General features: G+C 38.1%; 1 protein-coding gene across 3 annotated transcripts in view; it reads right to left on the bottom strand.

Annotated features, from left to right (window-relative positions):
* syt7b (synaptotagmin VIIb) overlaps nucleotides 1–16,577 on the bottom strand; it is a 122,955-nt gene extending 106,378 nt beyond the window's left edge. For 2 of the 3 annotated variants that reach the window (XM_077564426.1, XM_077564427.1), the window contains exon 1: nucleotides 16,103–16,577. In XM_077564426.1, coding sequence (XP_077420552.1) covers nucleotides 16,103–16,136 — 34 coding nt within the window. In that variant the 5' untranslated portion in view covers nucleotides 16,137–16,577. The remainder of the gene's footprint in view (nucleotides 1–16,102) is intronic. The other variant, XM_077564428.1, reaches the window with a different exon arrangement.
* Nucleotides 16,578–18,212: the final 1,635 nt, after the last annotated feature.

Raw genomic sequence — 18,212 nt, 5'->3', positions numbered from 1 at the left:
TGCTTTAAATCCACTGCAGCCTTGCAGTTTACCAGTAGAGGTCACTGTAACTGAAGCTTCGAGTAATGAACATATTTTCAAAACAATTGGCTCAAGTGGTTCACTGCTTCACAAAAGTTTAATTTGCCCATCACTAGCAAGTACAAAGTTCAAACAATAAGATCAAAACTTACAGGGAGCGAGGCAGGCAAACAAGAACAGGTATACAGAAGCGAAGTCGTGGAGTCAAGCCTATACTTGGGCTGTGACGAAGAGCAAGGTAATTGTGTGTCACACCGCAGCTGTTACTTAAATGCCGCTGCTAGCTGATTACAGATTGATTTCAGGTGTGTGTGTGTGTCTTATGCGCCACCCGCTGGTCAAGCTGTAGCTGGAAAACAAAAACCTAGTCTGAGTCGGTAACAAGTAACAAGACATGACAGTCACACCTAGCCAATTTCTGATCATACTCACCACATCTGATAATGTTTCGAGAAAATGAAAGTTGATAAAATACATGCGTCACAACGTTTTGGCAGGCAATTATGGAAATACTGAATACATCTTGTCCTTTTTCCACTAAGCACTGAATTACACCAGTGGCTGTCATGAAACTCTGTGGTACTGTCAGAGTGGCACAGGAGCTTTTCATAAACACGTTAAAATTTGCAAACCTCCTTGAGAACTGACATAGCACCTTATCATTTCTTTCATTCAATTTCTTTAAAAGGTCTTCCTCATTAGTAACCCTTTTTGTTGGCTTTCGTATTGCTTGTTAAAGCATGTATGCTTCTAAGGTGCAAAAACCAAACTAAACCATATCCATGTGTAACCACAGAATATGTATTATTTACATGTAATCCTTCTGAAAAATTTGCTCATGTAGTGCATCAGATTGAGTCCTGTGATTTACAGTCACATTCACTTTTGCGTAGATGAAAGGATGTTTAAGAATGCAAAACACACACTGAGTAAATAGCATTAGGAGAACAGCTATAGAGTAAGTGGCTCTGTTACTGTGAGCTGCTCTCTTGCCAAATGTATTCATCCAATTCCGGCCAGTCTTGTATCACACACACAATAAAATAATTTGATCATATATAACACTATATTACAATATTACAGGGGTCAATAATCTTTTTGAAGCCGAGAGCTTCTTCTGTGGTACTGATTAATGCAAAGGGCTACCAGTTTGAAGGATTTTTTTTTGGGTGGGGGGGGGGGGGGGGTACATGTCAATAAATTAGAAATAAATTTTATTCGGAATTGGTTTGTTTTCTTTGGAGGACCAAAACTGCCAAAAATAATAACCGGGGAAAATAAAAACTAAATCAGCCCTAAAGGTTTCCAGCCCACCGGGCATCTGACCATGATGCCAGATGGCAAGTCCAGCCCTGGGTTTATTTTAACAACTGTTAATACTATCCTTTATGTGCGAGGAAGTAGCACAAGTGACAATTTCACCATGATGGATTTTTTTCCTATGTGACTTCTCCCCCATCGCAAAAATAAATAAAAAATACTCTCATGAGTACCAAAGTTGTTTGTATTTGAATTGTGCGTGAGTGTGCCTGCGGAAGTGTATAATTACTCAGACATGCAAGGTGACTCACCAAAGAGCCGGCAGAAATAGGAAAAGTGAGGTAAAGAAAGAGACAGAAGGGTGAGTAGACAAAGTGGTGAATGATTTGAAAGCAAAATGAATTTATGGTGACCTACAATATCTAAAACATAAGAATGTTAAAGTACTATGCTTATGAGTTTTGAAATATTCCACAAAACCTCCACAGTCCACAGTTGTATTCATGCATCAGAAATTACTGTAAAAAATGCAGTCAACATCAAATCATAAGCTAAACCAACCTGAAATTAATACCTCACATTATATGATACATATATGATACTCTATATAATATATGATGTACATGTAATATATGTAACATCAGAAAATAACACTCAGGCTAAAACATAATAATAATAATAATAATAATAATAATAATAATAATAATAATAATAATAATAATAATAATAATAATAATAATAATAATGCACTTTCAACTCGTTTGAAGAGAACTACAAACTACCAATAGCCTACATGTTGTCTATTCATTGAAGCAATTTAACAAGCCAGTGAATATGTGAGCGACACAATACATACTGCATTTTTTTCAAGCAATATCCGAGGCAACACGGGTGAATGCTTCTCTACACTCACTGTAATGAAAGACAGAATAGAGGCATTAAGCCCATGGCTCTTTCCTCCCAGTCAAAAAGTATGTCATTATAAAAAAAATAAAACATACAATTGAATGCCCCAAAAGTGCAACAATTACAATGCAATACAATACCAAAAAAATATATATACACATACATTAATTCCAGTATTTGTTTTTTATATATATCAGCAACTTCTTGTTGTCGTTTTACAGTGCTTACATTTCTCTATTTACTTGTTGGCAACTCAGAATGTTAAATGGGCTTGAGGGTTAATAAGGTTTATGATTGAGAAACTTTGAGCCTGGAAGAGATTAATTAACTTTATAGGACATACAAAAATAACTTTAAAAGTCAACTAAAATTATGTAATAGCCTAGGTAGTGCCTGACTTCCACTCTAATAGATTTGTCAATCTAGCCATAACCCCAAAATTAAGGTCAGAGATGATGGAAAAGTCTATGCCAATCTTTTTTGTTTATAATCCTGATTTCCCTATGCTTTCCACTGTTCATTAAAAGCTGCTCCTTTAAGAAAGCAAGAATAACCTCAAGCCACAATTGAGGGAAAGCGTCAACTGACTTCTACTAATACACATTCACATACATGTTCTTAAGAGTTTGAGTCCAAACCAGAACACCCAGACTCTAACTAAATTCTAATCCACTGTGTAAAAATAAGCCATTTCACCTCTTAACCTGTTGTTTCTCATCTGCAGTGTCTCATTTGCCTTTTATCATTAGAAAACACACACACACGGATGAGCCACTATCTCTGTCACATGATTGCTCTCTCCCCCCGTGGCTCCAGGTTTTTTTCTGCTATTCATCTCTGCCACTATGTGTTTGATTCATGTGTCTGACCCAAGCACATCGTCAGTGTTTTAGTGATTCCGGGCTGCCACAATGTAGGACAATATCACAAGGAGCTTGCTCTGCAATATTGTGATATATTAAGACCCAAAGACTCAGACAGGTAGACAGAGAGAAAAGACAAATGATGAATTGGAATATTACAGGTTTAGCTCATGATTTTTTATTTTTTTTTTTATCATTCAGTTACATTTTTGGTTAGCTTTACTCCCACTGGTTGCTACATGTAAAAACAGTTAACATTGGAATAAGTGAGATTGCCAAACAGCTTGGTTTGGTCTCGGCATAGCATGACTACAGAGCTATTTGAGCATTCTTGCCAAACCATAAATCCAATTTCTTCAATCCATCTTTTCTTACTCTTTGGATCACCTTGGTTTTCCCTGTCACCTAAATCATACCAGTGTTGCACTCCATCCCATCCCCCTTTCTTCCCGCCCTCACCGGTCTTGGCCTCTTTTCATCATCATAATTTCTGCAGTTTAAAAGCTATGGTAGTTTGGATCAATGATGAAAAATAAAACAATTCATTAAAATCAGGGGGAAAGAAAGTGAATGAGAAATGCACACAAGTCACACGTGTGGTACGCATGCCTGACAAATGTGTTACATAGATGAATGCAGATTTTGTCACCCCTCATTGCAAACGACAACGTGTGCATGAGCAAGCGTTCTCATTTGTGTGATGGGACCCTCCATTAGGCTAAACCGTAAACAAACTTGTGCCCTCGTATTTCTCCACTTCATTTCCCCAGGGAGAAGAATCTGGTAGATGGCACGATAACCAAAACACAATCATTGCAATCATCACTGTTAGTGTGCAGGTTGAGGCAGACTTGTTATTATAGCTACCGCCAATGTCATTTCTTGATATTGTTATGAGTTTTGAGCATTTCAAGCGTTTTAGAAAAAGAAAAAGGACACTTTTGGATCACATTTCACTTTGTAACCATTTTGTTGATTCTTTCTGCTTCTTGCCAGCACTCACAGATCAACTGAATCCACAGAAAGCTATAGAGTACTATCCTACTATCCGTCGTCAAAAAGACCAGCCAATAAGAGCTATATTGTAGGAGTGAGAGGAGTACAGATGAATAAAAGGGAGCCATAACATACACTGTTTTAGTCAATAAATACCCACATTTGCACTGCTAAAAAGTAGTCAACATTTGGAGAGAAGAGTAATTGAGGCTGTTTTATTAGGAGTATGTCATCACAAATTAAATGGATTCTGTAATGCAAACGCTGAGGTCATCAAAAAATAAAAGAAACAAAAAAATTACCGTTCTGAAAATGATAGAGAAGAACCGTTCAACTATGCAATGAATATAGACGACAATATTTTGGATTGAATGTCATATGTGAAATATTGCTCTTGACAGAAAATAATCCTGTGATACTGTCAAACATTGTCGATGCAGTCATCAAAATATGTTAAATGGTTGTCTCAGAGGACTAGAGGACTCTTACACATGACCGTTTTTAAACAGAAAAAAAAATAAAATTGGTTGCTTGTTTTGTACAATACTTTCACATCAAAAAGTGAGCCACCTTGTCCAGCAACAAAGCCTGCAGGTTTGGCATCTATAGAACACAAAGTTAATATTGAAAAGCCTTAGAGTAGTGCTTGTCAATTATTTTCTGTGATGCCAACCCCCCAAGGAAGAAGAAAACATTTTGCGCCCCCACCCCACCCCAATTCTCCACTGTAACTATAAATAGTAACATTAGTTTGTGTATAAAATAGATGTAAGTACTATACTCTGCATAACATTGTATCTTAATTAGAGTTGTCAAACTATTATTTTTTTAAATCATATTAATCACAATTTAGAATTTTGATTAAACACAATTAATCGATTAATTAAAAACTATTTTTATCAACATTTTCCCCCTGCCAAATTTAAAGAGCACCTGTTATGTGTTAATTTTCTCGACTTTTAATGGTATGATGATCTCTTTAAAAAAAATAGTTCACTGCACACGCTCATCCCGCTCGTTTTCTAATCAGTTAATTACATGCATAATTTACAATGTAAAAAAAATTACCCTAGTAGTTTGAGGAACAAATATTCTGAATGTTACACAAACATTTATTAAATGCTTTACTTTAATGCATGTAGTTATATTTATTGCTCAAGCACAACCTGTGCTCCCTGAAACTTAACCATCTTGTTTGCAAAACTCTTTTAAAAATACAAATCCATAATTTTTGTTTGCAAATCTTTCTTTTAATTCCAAATCCGTTATTTTTGTATGCAAATTGGTTTTTGTTTGCAAATATATATATATATATATATATATATATATATACTAGTCCTTTTTTTCCCGTTTGATTGAAAAGAAGCGGTGAAGAAAATGGATGGATGGATGAAAATAAAGACACAAATTTCTCTCCATACTGAAGTGCAGGGCCGGATCGACTGTATATTGTGTATATTCATACAGTTGCAAGAAAACGTATGTGGACCGTTTTATACAATAGTTACAGTACCTGGATTTCTCCATGCATTGGTCATTTGACTGGTCAATTGTGATCTAAGTCAAAACAACAGACAACCACGGCTTCTTAAACTAATATCATAAGTCACACAAAATGTACACGTCACAGTGTATGCTGAAAAAAACAAACATGCATTGGATTTAATGGCTGGTTGAGCCAACTTTGGTAGAAATAATCGCTACCAAACATTTCATGTAGTTACAGACCAGACCTAAACAACAGACTGGAGGATTTTTTGACCATTCCTCCTTACAAAACGTTTTTTGTTCAATTATATTCTTGGCATGTCAGGTGTGAATTGCTCCCTAGAGGTCATGCCTCAGCATCTCAATAGGGTTGAGATCAGAACTCCGACTGGCCACTTCAAAAAGGCCGTTTTCTTCTTCAACTGGAAGACAGAAGTGCCTTGGTTCGAGAAAGTAACCCAATTCTGTTTGCATAGGGCGCCATTCTTTGTTTTGTCATGCACATTATTTTTGAGATTCAGACTTATTTCTTTCCATTGTGCCCTCAAGTCTCTCTTTCCAAATTCTCAAAAGAGAGAGTTCATTTTGAGCTCTGTAGCTCAATGCTACGCAACATTGTCTTTAAAGGGATTTGCTGATAAAGCTGAGTGGTATGGAGATGATTAGACTTAAGTCATCTGTCATTTACAGTATCATTTTAAGCAGACTGTCTATTGTTGGGCCAACCATGAAGATTAACTATTAAGGATTTATTCAGAAATCTATGTAATTCCAAGGGTTCACATCATTTTCAGTGCCACATTATTTACTGCATGCAATTATATATTATTGTGATTCACCAAATTTTATGCTGAATCATTTAATTAATTCAGTTTTTAGGGGGTTCTAGAACAGACCTGAGCTAGACTATGTATGATGTGGTTTAATGAGAAACTGAAACAAACTTGTTGGGCTAAACTACAGAGAAAAGTCTAAAGCAGCCAGAGTAGTCCAAAAGTCAACTAATGAGAGTTATTTTAGTAAAAGTATGACCTACATAGACTTTCAATAACCTCAAACTGCCTTACTAATCAAAGCAAGTTCCTCTAAGACCTCAATCTCACCCCAGTTTACACAGAAACTAACTTTGAACAAAATATGTTACGGCATGTCTGTATAGCTGACCCTATAGCAGGGGTGGGCACACGCGGTCCTCGAGGGCCGGAGTCCTGCAGGTTTTGGATGCTTCCCTTCCCCAACACAGCTGATATATGATCAGCTCGTCAGCAAGCTCTGCATAAGCAGCAGGGAAACTTCCAAAACCTGCAGGACGCCGGTCCTCGAGGACCCAGTTTTCCCACCACTGCCCTTTAGCCATCCATTTGAGCACATAAGAGATTTAATGACAGCTGGCACAATGAGTGAAATATAGCGCTTCATTTGGATGCCAGCAGGATATTGAAGCAGCTGTAAGGTCGACATCACCCTACTATGACAGCCACCCCCCCCCCCCCCCCAGGTAACCCAGGACTCCTAATAATACTAATGTGCATCAGGCTAAATTTAATTTACTGTGAAGTAAACATTTGTGCTACATTTAATAGTCCCTAAGAGCTTCTTTCCATTGGCTTATTTAATTGCCTCCCTACCACCTGTAATGAATAATTTACCTGTCAGGAATAAATGTTTGCTGGGAAAAGGACTGTTTCCCAAACTAGATCAAATGAAGGCAAGCTAATGACTAGGCAATACTGTATGTAATGTACTATACTGATAATTTGTCTTAGATTTGCTACTTGTTTTGTGAAACGTGCAGGTGCAGTGGATCTTTAGACGTCTCCTCCAACCACAATTAAAATCACTACCCTTGAACACAATCCAAAATAATATAAAACAAGTTTTGTTTTTTTTAAGTGTAAGGACTCGGAGTAAGAAGAATAGATACAGTATATGTGTGTAAATGTAAAGAGCCGAAATAAAAAGGAGGCTGAAAAATAAACATTCCAATAAACTATGGATACCAAAAATGTCTACTTAAGTATTTGTTCTTTGTCACGTCACCTCTGTTGAGCTGCAATTTTTTAGTCATCTTTCAGATGCATTGTCGTAGCACTCCAGAATGATGAATGGTTAAAAGGTGGAGGCAGAATAAGGTCTTGAGAGAAGCATAGCAGAGAAAACAGTAAATAAATAATAGTGGGCGCAAATGACGAAGGTGACAGTGAGAGCAACGCAATCTCTTGCAATCCCTCATCACGACTATTAGAAGTCTAGGGCTGCTTTTGAATGTGTCCGTGGTTTGTGTCTGCCTTGTCTGTACTGGCAGGAGGACGGTGTCTATGTGTAGCCATCTCACCATCTGTTCCTGGCTAGACTGCTGATAGCTATTCTTATAACATCCTATCTTCACTGCCCGTTTCTTGTACAGTATATGGATTTCCTTCTAACTTTTGTCATCTAGCCAGTCAAACAGCATCTAGCCACTTAACATGCCCACTTGAAAAAAAATGTATTTTTGTAACCTATTCAATAATGTGGAGCAATAATGTGAGACTACATAGAGCCTCTCCAGTCTACATCCAGGCAAAAAAACAAGGTACAAATTTGCTCACCCTGGGAGCTCTTCTCTGACAAGACCGCTAATGGAGAAAACATCAATCTATCCGTCCATTTTCTATCATATATAGAGTTACTGGTGAACTGGAATCCATCCCAACTGATTTGGACTGGTCACCAGCCAATCACAAGGCTGGACAAGTATCTGTCTTAACGATTCTACTGATTAAGCTTGCAAATTTGATTTACTAGATTTCTTTGTTCAACAATGGGCAAATTAACAATACCTTAATTGATTCTATATCGGAATGAGATGGGAGGATCCCTCCCTGAATGTTCAGAACCTTTTTGTGCGATAGAGGTCTTTGTGGATGTGGCTCAACATCTTGTGGCTGACATGTACACCCCAAAAATACTTTAGTCTATAAATAGCCCCAATTGATGAATTATATTTTTTTCTAAATTACTGCAAGCTGAAATTAAACAATAATTTCCACACATTTGACAGAATTAATGATCAATGAATATTGATTGAATTCTAATTTGGTTTAATAGTCCTTCATTATACCACAGATAAATAAATAATTAAATTTTGAAGATTGTGAGTCACTGGTAGTGTCGAGGTACACACAGCTGATGTTCATGCTAACGTCTGTACAGCCAATGTAGCCTGTAATTGACTGGCGTTTTTTTATTTATTTTTGTTCTAATCTTACTTTCCACTCCAGATGATTACTGATTGTAAAAATATATATATATATCACTTCTGACATTCATGATTAAGAAGGGGGAGTATCACTCGTCGCGCATGCATCGGATGTGACATTACTACGTTTGTTTTCATTTAAAGACATGAAGAACCCTTGTATTGTGATTGTCAGTTACATAAACAAGGTTTTGAGAAAAAAAAGTGCTTACATTCTACAATCCGGATATGCGTGGAGAAAAGCAAAAGAAAACCAAGCACGTCATTGACGTTCGGCAGTAATCTCTTGGTGCCCTCAATGACCACTCACAAAGTTGGATATTTCAAATATACATAGAAAAAAATCATTCAATGTATCAAACTGAAATAAATACTACGTGAGCACATTGCAGGGTGTACTTGGAATCATTTTATAATTTGTTTCCCAGATCAAAAATCTCTGTCATAGACGCACCAAAATCAGAACAGCTGCATGGCAACCTAAATATCTCATGAAGCTAAGATTTATTTATTTTTTCCGGAGCAGACATATCAGCCTCAAAATATCCCACACGCTACCGATTACTTTCCAAAAGGCAATATAAATAGGGCTCCGTGCTACATGATTAAGAATTGTGATATCACAATGACATGGAGCTGGGAGCATCAGCGAGTGATCAGATGCAATGGAAATGTGCGTGACAACAGCCAGAGCAGAGCAGGTTTTCCTTCTCTTCTGTGGTTTGCAGACGTAAACAGAAAGTAAAAGAAACAAAAAGTAAACAATGACCGAATGCGCAGCTAAACAAGCCATGACTTAGCGTCATCTTACCAAGAAGAAACAGTTTCGACAAGATCGTTCTTCCCCGTCGTTTTTCTGGTGGTATCTTGTGAAGTAAATGAATACGTTGTGCAAGTACTCAAAAACAGTTAACACAACAATCCTGTTGAATGATCAGAACAAGCTAGTGGAGCAACATGTGGATAGCATGCACAGGCTGTCGACGTAGCTATCATTAGCAGTTTAGCCGCTACTAAGTAGCCGTGCAGCCACCAGACCAACAACCAGCAATCAATCGTGTCATCTTTTGATCACCCCAACCCGTGTGAATTGTGGATGATTGCTGGTCTGCGGAAACGTATTTGAACCAGTCTATGGCGCAACAGAAGGTTGGGGTTGGGTCTTTAAGCCATGCAAACTATTATCGTAGCATGAGAAATGCCCCCTCACCCTGCGAGAGAAAAACAATTCGGGGGCACCATCGCACTTTTAAGCTTAGGGCACCCAAAGGGGTAGCGGCGGCATTGGCCATGCTGGAGCAACCACTCTACTCTTTTTTCTCTTTTTACTCTTTCACAAACTCAAAAGTCAATATGGCAGTGGCGACAGAGCTACATAGGATCCCGTGGGAATCCTTCCTACATGAAGGGGTGAGAGAAAGGCTGGGAAAGTACGATAGATTCTTGGGGGATTACTTAGAAGGAAAAAACTTGTTTGTAGTTTGGATTTAAAATCTGTATATATCTTTATCTTTTGTGACACCAGTCCTGGAGCCTTTCTGACATAACTATAGAGTATATAACAAGGAGTTTGTAAAAAAAATAAAAATAAATTGTGCAGGTTATTCCTGTATTATGCGACAGATTTGCCCATTTGCAGTATTTGTCATGAAACAGGCTTCGAAGGGCTCAAAATCGTAATGGTTCTACAGGCCACTGCAAAAAAAATTGCCAACTGCAAATCACACAAACAAGGCTATTTGAATGAGAAACATTAATTTCAAAATTGACTAAGTACTCTGTACTGAAGATAAAATATCATCCAATAATCTATATTAAATATAGACTACATACTGTACAGTACTGGGGGGAAATAACTGCTGGGTTTTCTGACATGAACATGAAACAGACACTTAGGTCTTTATTTTTGTGCCCAATGCAAGGCTGGCATAAGGCACAGTCTAAATCTGTGCAGAGGCGGGCTAGACCAGGTTTAGGTATTTTCATGGACACACGTAGCTTGGCATAGTTAAAAACGGGCGTTTTGCGCTGTAATGGGCATCAACACGACTTGATTAAGGGACTAGAGTAGTACATTTTGCTTACAGACTTTTTGTTAAATGCAAAATATAAAAACCTGACCAATTTTGAAGACATTTTGCCTATTTCTAGTATGGCTTTTTTCGTTCTTTTTTTTGCAGTGCACCAACCTTATTGTCGGGTGCGACAGGCGCATATCAACTCAAATACTCTCTGTATGCCAGAACACTCACCATGGCGCAGAGCAATGTGCCAAATTCCCAAACAGGCAAAATGAGGCTTGCAATGGCTCAATAATCAAGATGTGCCAGTTTTTACACTCGAGTGCCGCTGCTGCGACTATAGAGCCATTAGTCTAAACTTCTAAAGAAATTGGCCCATTTTAAACATTCAGCAGTAGACATAAAGAGTAGCTAGCCCACTTGTAGTTTTCTCCTTTCTTGCTTTTGTCTCATCGTTGTCTATGTGCTGTGTCTGGAGACCACTGTTGCTTCAATGAGTTCACAAATTAAAAAGCATAGTGTGTGTCTCCGGCTCCCTTACGCCTCCTCTTCAAAAGCACTTACTTTCAGGAGCTGGAACAAAGTTCTCTGAAAATGTAGACTCTGCCTCTCTCCTCTGCCTCAGTCTCCCGTTATCTATTTCTGTCCACCAGCTCCCTATATTTGCACTAACACTTTCATCCCACACTCTTAGTAGGCTACTTCCTTGATGCAAGCTCATCCAAAACCTTTGCATCCCCAGCCCTCTGTTTTTGTTTTTTCAGCAACTACTTAGCAATAATTGCAAAACAAAAAGTACAACCAGACATTCTGCCAAATGGGGTCAAGTGAGAGGAGGCAAAATTGAATCATAAGGATTCAGTCGTGCTGCTGTAACAGTTATGCAAGAGGCATTTCCATAGCATTCTATTTACACTGGATCAAGCGACGCATGTGTTCACATATGGACTGTGAGGCCAATCAAGTTTGGAGTTTATATACAGTGAACAGATGTGTCTACCATCCAAGTGGTTGCAATATTAGTCCTTTCCTACTTGTTATCACACCAAAAAGATGGGGGGCATTTTTAAAGGGAAACCAATAATAATATAACATGGGACAAAGCATTTTAAAGCCATTTTGAAGGATGTAACTAGTGAGTCTTTTCCCCCCATACAAAAACATGCTTGTAGAGCTCGTCCAACAGTGTAACTGGTGTCAATCTATCTATCTGTCCTGTGACTGACTGACCATCTGTCTAGGGCATAGGTGTCAAACTCCGGTCCTCGAGGGCATAGTCCTGCAGGTTTTGGAGGTTTCCCTCTTCCAATCAGCAGGATCGTTGTCAGGCTTATGCAGAGCTTGCTGAAGAGCTGATCATATATCAGCTGTGTTGGAGAACGGAAACATCCAAAACCTGCAGGATTGCGGCCCTCCAGGACCGGAGTTTGACACCTGTGGTCTAGGGTGTACCTCTTTATGGCTATAACCCTACATCTCATGAAATGATAGCATTTTTTTTCAACCATTTCTGGTTATAATTCGTATGAAAAATGATTGCACAATTTAAAAAAAAAAAAATTCCTTTTGATGGTCCAAATGTATTTACAGTCACTGTGCTCCAAATAAAATATGCTGTTTTGCTTTTTTAATTATGTTTACCCTTTTTGAGTTTCAGGACTAAGGCGAGAACACCGGCATGCATAGTGGATCATTTTGATCTTGTGTTTGTTTGATTGCGTTCTCACTAGAATGCATACTCATTATCCACAGAGCAGACTAATGGACCTGTAGACCCAAGGGGTATATTGAAGTATTTTTTATGCCCGTTATTATTGTAATACAAATATGAATAAGAAATGAAATGCTCCCTCTCTTGCTTTACCTTTGTTTGTGTGTTGTAAATAAACGGGGTGGCAGTCAATGCGGATCTTTCATGCAGATAATGTCTGAAAAGAGGTATGTAGAAGCATCATAATGACCATTTTCTTCATTTTATTTACAACAAATGGACTGAAAACTGATGTCTGAAACTGCCACAAAGATTTGTCTTTTGATGAATCCTACATTAGGATGTGACTGTTCTTGCACCTCAGAGCCCCGTTGTCTTTTTATTGCCGTCATCTTTTCTGACTTTTCTACTCTGGCCATCATTTTTGATGTGCTGTTTTATCATATTGCTTTTTTGCTATAAGATATACATCAAACAGCAGAACAAGATTTCTTCTTCCATACCTTACCTGATATCTATAAATGTAAGAGTTTTGCCAGCTAATTTTGTGGCTCAGGGATAAAGTGACTGATTTTTCATAGCATTGATTACAGCTCGGCCTTGCAAAATGTAAACCAGCAACACATTTACTGACTTTTGTGGTTGTTATTTGAAACTTCAGAAGACTGTGAGACTCCCTCCAGAGCAGACGTTCACCACTCCAGACTACAAATGAAACTCACTTGGATGAAGCTAACAGCTGAAGCCATAACTCTTTAATGTAGTGTTTAGCCTATCTATGGGGTTTTATCGAGTAATATGATTCAAGCATATACTTTTCCGTGCTAGATTATGAATCATTTTGTATGAAGCTTTCTTGAGTCCTGGCTATTCCACAGAGATGACAACAACATGGATATATGTTGTCAACAGCCAAGAACCACAACACAAAATAATATACATACACAAAATCACCAGCATTAGACCGAAACCGCCTTTGTCACAATTTTGTGAGTTTAATGTTTTTTTTCACAAATCTATACTGCTGGCCAGTCCACATAAATCTGTACTGTTAGCTAGTCCATACATGCGGTCGGGCATTTTAATTTTAATTTTAATTTTAATTTTAATTTTAATTTTAATTTTAATTTTAATTTTAATTTTAATTTTAATTTTAATTTTAATTTTAATTTTAATTTTAATTTTAATTTTAATTTTTGTGTCTATTTTTATTTTTATTTTTGTTATTATTATTATTTGAACAAACAATTGACCAATCTTAAGTATTAAAAAATGGCTTGCTCTCTCCGATAATGTAATGTTGATGGTTGGACAAACATGACGTTTTCCTGCAAATTTGATGATTTAGGCGGTATGAAGATTCAGCCCGACACCAGCAAAATAAAAATGACTGGGCCTTTGTAAAGAAATACATAATAAAATAAGCTTGACTGAAACCATAGCAAAGCGAAAGGCAACCATGCATCGAGAGACCGTATCATAAAAATGCCTCATAAACACCATGATGTGATGTCAGAAGCCATTACGATGGCCTTAGGTAAATATAATTAAAATGCATAATCAGGCGTCCGGGTGCATGATCTACTGGAAGACCTAATAACATCTTATTCGAAACCACTTGGGCACGTTGATAAAAATAATTGCATTAAATTAATTACCCAGTGACTTTTAGCCCAATTTATTGGAGATGAGAATATTTATGCTCGCTGAGTAACGTAAGAAACCTTTAAATGATGGATAAAACCATACTAACCATATTTTTGACTTGCGGAACAAGATTGGATGTAAAGTAGCCAACATTTAAAAAAAAGGATTTCAATACATTCAACATTTGTCACAACTATCTGTGGTTTTACAGTTTGACTAACTAAAGTCAGAACCTCAGCTTCTGATTTGTTTTGACGAACAAAATGCCTTTGAAGAAAAATCCATTTTTTTTCTTCTTTTTTTTCTTTTTTAGAAATAGAAAAATCCTTTGTTTCTATTCGAGATAAAAGTGTTGGTATTTATTTACTGCGGTGCGTTTTGATTTTCACTATTGCACACACAACACATTTTCTGATAAAAATGCAACTGTAATTTCTGGTGATATTTCAAACGCAATTAACTTTCACTAGCTATAATGATTGTTGTATTAATCAGTGGACAAGTACCTATATCAGGTATGTATTGTACCAATATCCGGCCTTATTTCAAGGTATCGGTACTGCTTGTAGTCGTTTTACAATCAGGAGCTATAAATTAGAAGAATGGGAAATTAAATTGAAGTTAATTTCATGCAGTTTTAAGGAAAAAATATTATCGGTACTCAAGAGTTGAGCACTTGAACTGAAAAAAAAAAAGTCGTTTCATCATCCCTATTAGTCTTTCAATCAATAGTGCATCCTGCAGGGCTCACTACATGGAGCGGTTGTCACCAACCAGAATTCTTTGCAGCAAGTAGAAAACAAGATATTAGCTGCCATAAACCTTGGCAGCTTCAAATAAGTACTAAAATGTGGCTATGCCTTGCCAGAATCGTAATATCATAATTAGCAAGCTGTTCAGATGGTAGAATAGTGGTGCTTATACTTATGTAGCAACAAATGGACCTGCTAATGATATATCATTTACACGCACACACACACATACACACACACACACACACAAATACACATTCAGATGATTGGTCAGGTCACACTGAATAATTAAAGAAAATCAGACAATCGTATCTCCTGAGTTTCTCTCATCTGTGTGATTGTTGCACATTATGAAAAAGTCAGGCCTATTACTTCACAAGTGCCCTCATTCGGAGTGTGAGGAGTATTGAGTGTAAAAATTACAATTCTGGAAATATGCCAGGTTTCTTCTTTAACACCAAACCCTTAACCACTCAGGAGACCCCTTATATACCTTACTGCAAGTCCATAAGATATTGATTGCGAATGTGTGCATATGTCCAATTAAAATCAAATATACTTCCTCTTTTTCTTAAGACAACAATGAACAGCAGGTGTTTGTGACCTTTCCCTTACTAGTACATCATGCATGGCGCCGGGAGATGGATGGCAATCTATTTACTGTGTCGTAGCATATCCAGATGGGAAGGGTTTGTCTCACTCCACACTGTAATTGTTTCATCTGACCACAAAGATAAACCCACATCTTTCTAGCCACACACACACACGTGCGCGCGCGCGCGCACGCGTGCGCTGACACAACACCACCATCAGATACACGCACTTGGGAGACCCACAAACATGCAGACAGCTCATTAATATGAGCGAGTGTGGATGACCTTGTGATGTTGTGCTTAGGCCACCTCTGTGCCGGACGCCACATCAGGCACAACAAGTGCCTCATTGACTTGACACCTCGGGTGTGTTGCAACATCCCATCTCGCTGCGGTGCAAGGTTTGTGAGTGTATTTTGGGGGGCGGGGGCAGACGAGCAATAGGAGATGGCAGTTGGCAGCTTGTTGCAATGACCCCCAGCATCAGCCTGACATAAACGTGACACACTCAAGGGCATCCGCTAACCAACGCGAGATCGCTAAACTATATGAAATGGAGAGATAGGATTCTTTATGGGAAATATAGAAATAGATTTTACTCACCACTGCTGTTATCTTCTTCTCTGTTGAGATGCATGACTCCTCTTAGAGTGTACTCATTTAGGCTGCAAAGATGAGCTCTTGGCCCCAAAGAGTGTCTAAGCTAAACTCTCATTCCAGTTTTCGATGTGTTGTTGTCTTTTTATTGTCTAGCTCGGTTGGCACGCATGGACGCGCCTGCACTTGTGCGTCCTCCTCCCCTTGCTGAGCCCGAGCAGGTAGTCTAGGTGATGTGGGGTGTCTGCGTGTATTTTTGGCTCTCTCACTTTCCCCCTCCGTCTCTCTTTTCCCAGCTCCGAGTGGCTCTCGGGGATGATTCTGAGGGTTTGAGGGAGGATCCGACAGACAGACGGGCGGGGTGACGTGAAGAAAGTCAGGAGGAGGTCGAGGCTGAGGCGACGGGATCCGCGCGCCCTGCATGTGTTGCTCATTTCATCTGCTTTGCTTCCCCATCGTCACCGCATTCTCATACCTGATCGCACACGACAAATAAATAGCCTCGAAAAGAGATGCATGACTGTTTAGATTAATACATGCTTTTGTTGCACAAGCTGTGAGCTCAACGCCCAGAATGCTGATTCCATAACATGTTGCTTCCTTTTGAAGCCACATTTTTTTAAACTGAAGGAGAAAAAAAAGGAATTAACACCGACTATACATGAGAAGACGCCAGAATCGTTGATTTCCCTAGTGTCGGCGGCCGTTTATACGTAATTCGTCAATCATTTGCTATTATAATCTACTATGTCTTAATTGGTCTTCATTACGGATGGAATAATTGTGTAATACAAAACAACACGTTCTGACTCGAAATGCTCCGCTTATGTTAATGTATCACAAAAGTGTCAATGTCGTGAGCAATGCGCGCTCTCGTTACAGTCAGTAATTACAGCCAATAGCCCTGTCCCAGTGTCGATATTATAGCACATCAACTTACTGTTCACGTTCACGAGTGGCGTATGTCTAAACGCAGTTTACCGGCGGCCTCTAGTGTCCAATTTAAGACAGCTCGACAGTCTGCGAAAGTCACCCATTACCCATATCCATTCCTGAATGCCAACATTGTGTAACATCCGTCCAAGTCATAGTCATATTGTTCTGGGGTGATTATAATGTTTGTAATTCTAATTGGGGAACATGAATCTGAATTAGATTCTAGAAGTTAGCCTGTTCCGTTACCAACCTGCAAGGCCATTGATTGGCATTGCCTCCACCTTTGACACGTGGTAGGCTATGCTTTGGGCTGCTTTTTTTTCCTATTGCATATTTCTGATTTGGTTGTTTAATCTGTCCAAATTATAGTTTGACAACATTGGAGGATTTTTTTTTTTTAAGGACTGCAATAAGAAGTATGCTGTCAGCACTTTTCTACTTTTTTCTACATCATGTGGAGCAAGTTTTCGTGTATATCTAAGATGACAAAAACAAAAACAAATGTAGATACAATATGCATCATACTCACCATCGTTAAATGTATTAACGTGTGCATGTGGCTATCTGTAGACTACAGACGCATTTTGCTAGTCAAATTTGACCGGGAGAACCAATGCTCCAACCAATCAGAGGACGAGAAAATGCTGACATCACTGAGGGTCAGCGTCCACTGAAGATGCAAGTATTTTAGGGGGTCCGGTTGGCGCAGTGGTTACCGGCACTTACCCTTGGCGTGAGTTCGCTTCCCCGCTTGGGAGACCATATATGTTTGTGAGTGCACCAAAAAATGCAAGTTTTTTACTTACAAACAAAAATGTTCCATATCTTCTTCTAGATTTATGTCTTTCCTATTGGGATTGAAATTCATATTCAACTCTATCAACAATAATAAATTGTTTAATCTGTTAAATGCTTTTTTTTTTCATGAAGCTGTAAAATAGTTGGTCAACCATCTCAGGATCTGGTTTACTGTGAATTTTTATTTTATTATCTTATTTATATATTTTTTCCCCACTTTGTTTGTTTGTTTGTTTGCAATACCGTAAACTATGAAAAACAGGAAAACACATCTGTAATTGATTGTTTTAAGAGTGTGATTTTGCATGTGAATGTTTCAAAATGTAATATTTGTAGGTTGATTAAATTAAAAAAAAAGAATTTGAAATATGATTTTTTTACA

Source organism: Vanacampus margaritifer, chromosome 4 (assembly GCF_051991255.1).
Source record: "Vanacampus margaritifer isolate UIUO_Vmar chromosome 4, RoL_Vmar_1.0, whole genome shotgun sequence".
In the NCBI taxonomy this organism is placed as follows: Eukaryota; Metazoa; Chordata; class Actinopteri; order Syngnathiformes; family Syngnathidae; genus Vanacampus; species Vanacampus margaritifer.
This window is presented reverse-complemented; position numbering and strand designations above follow the sequence as displayed.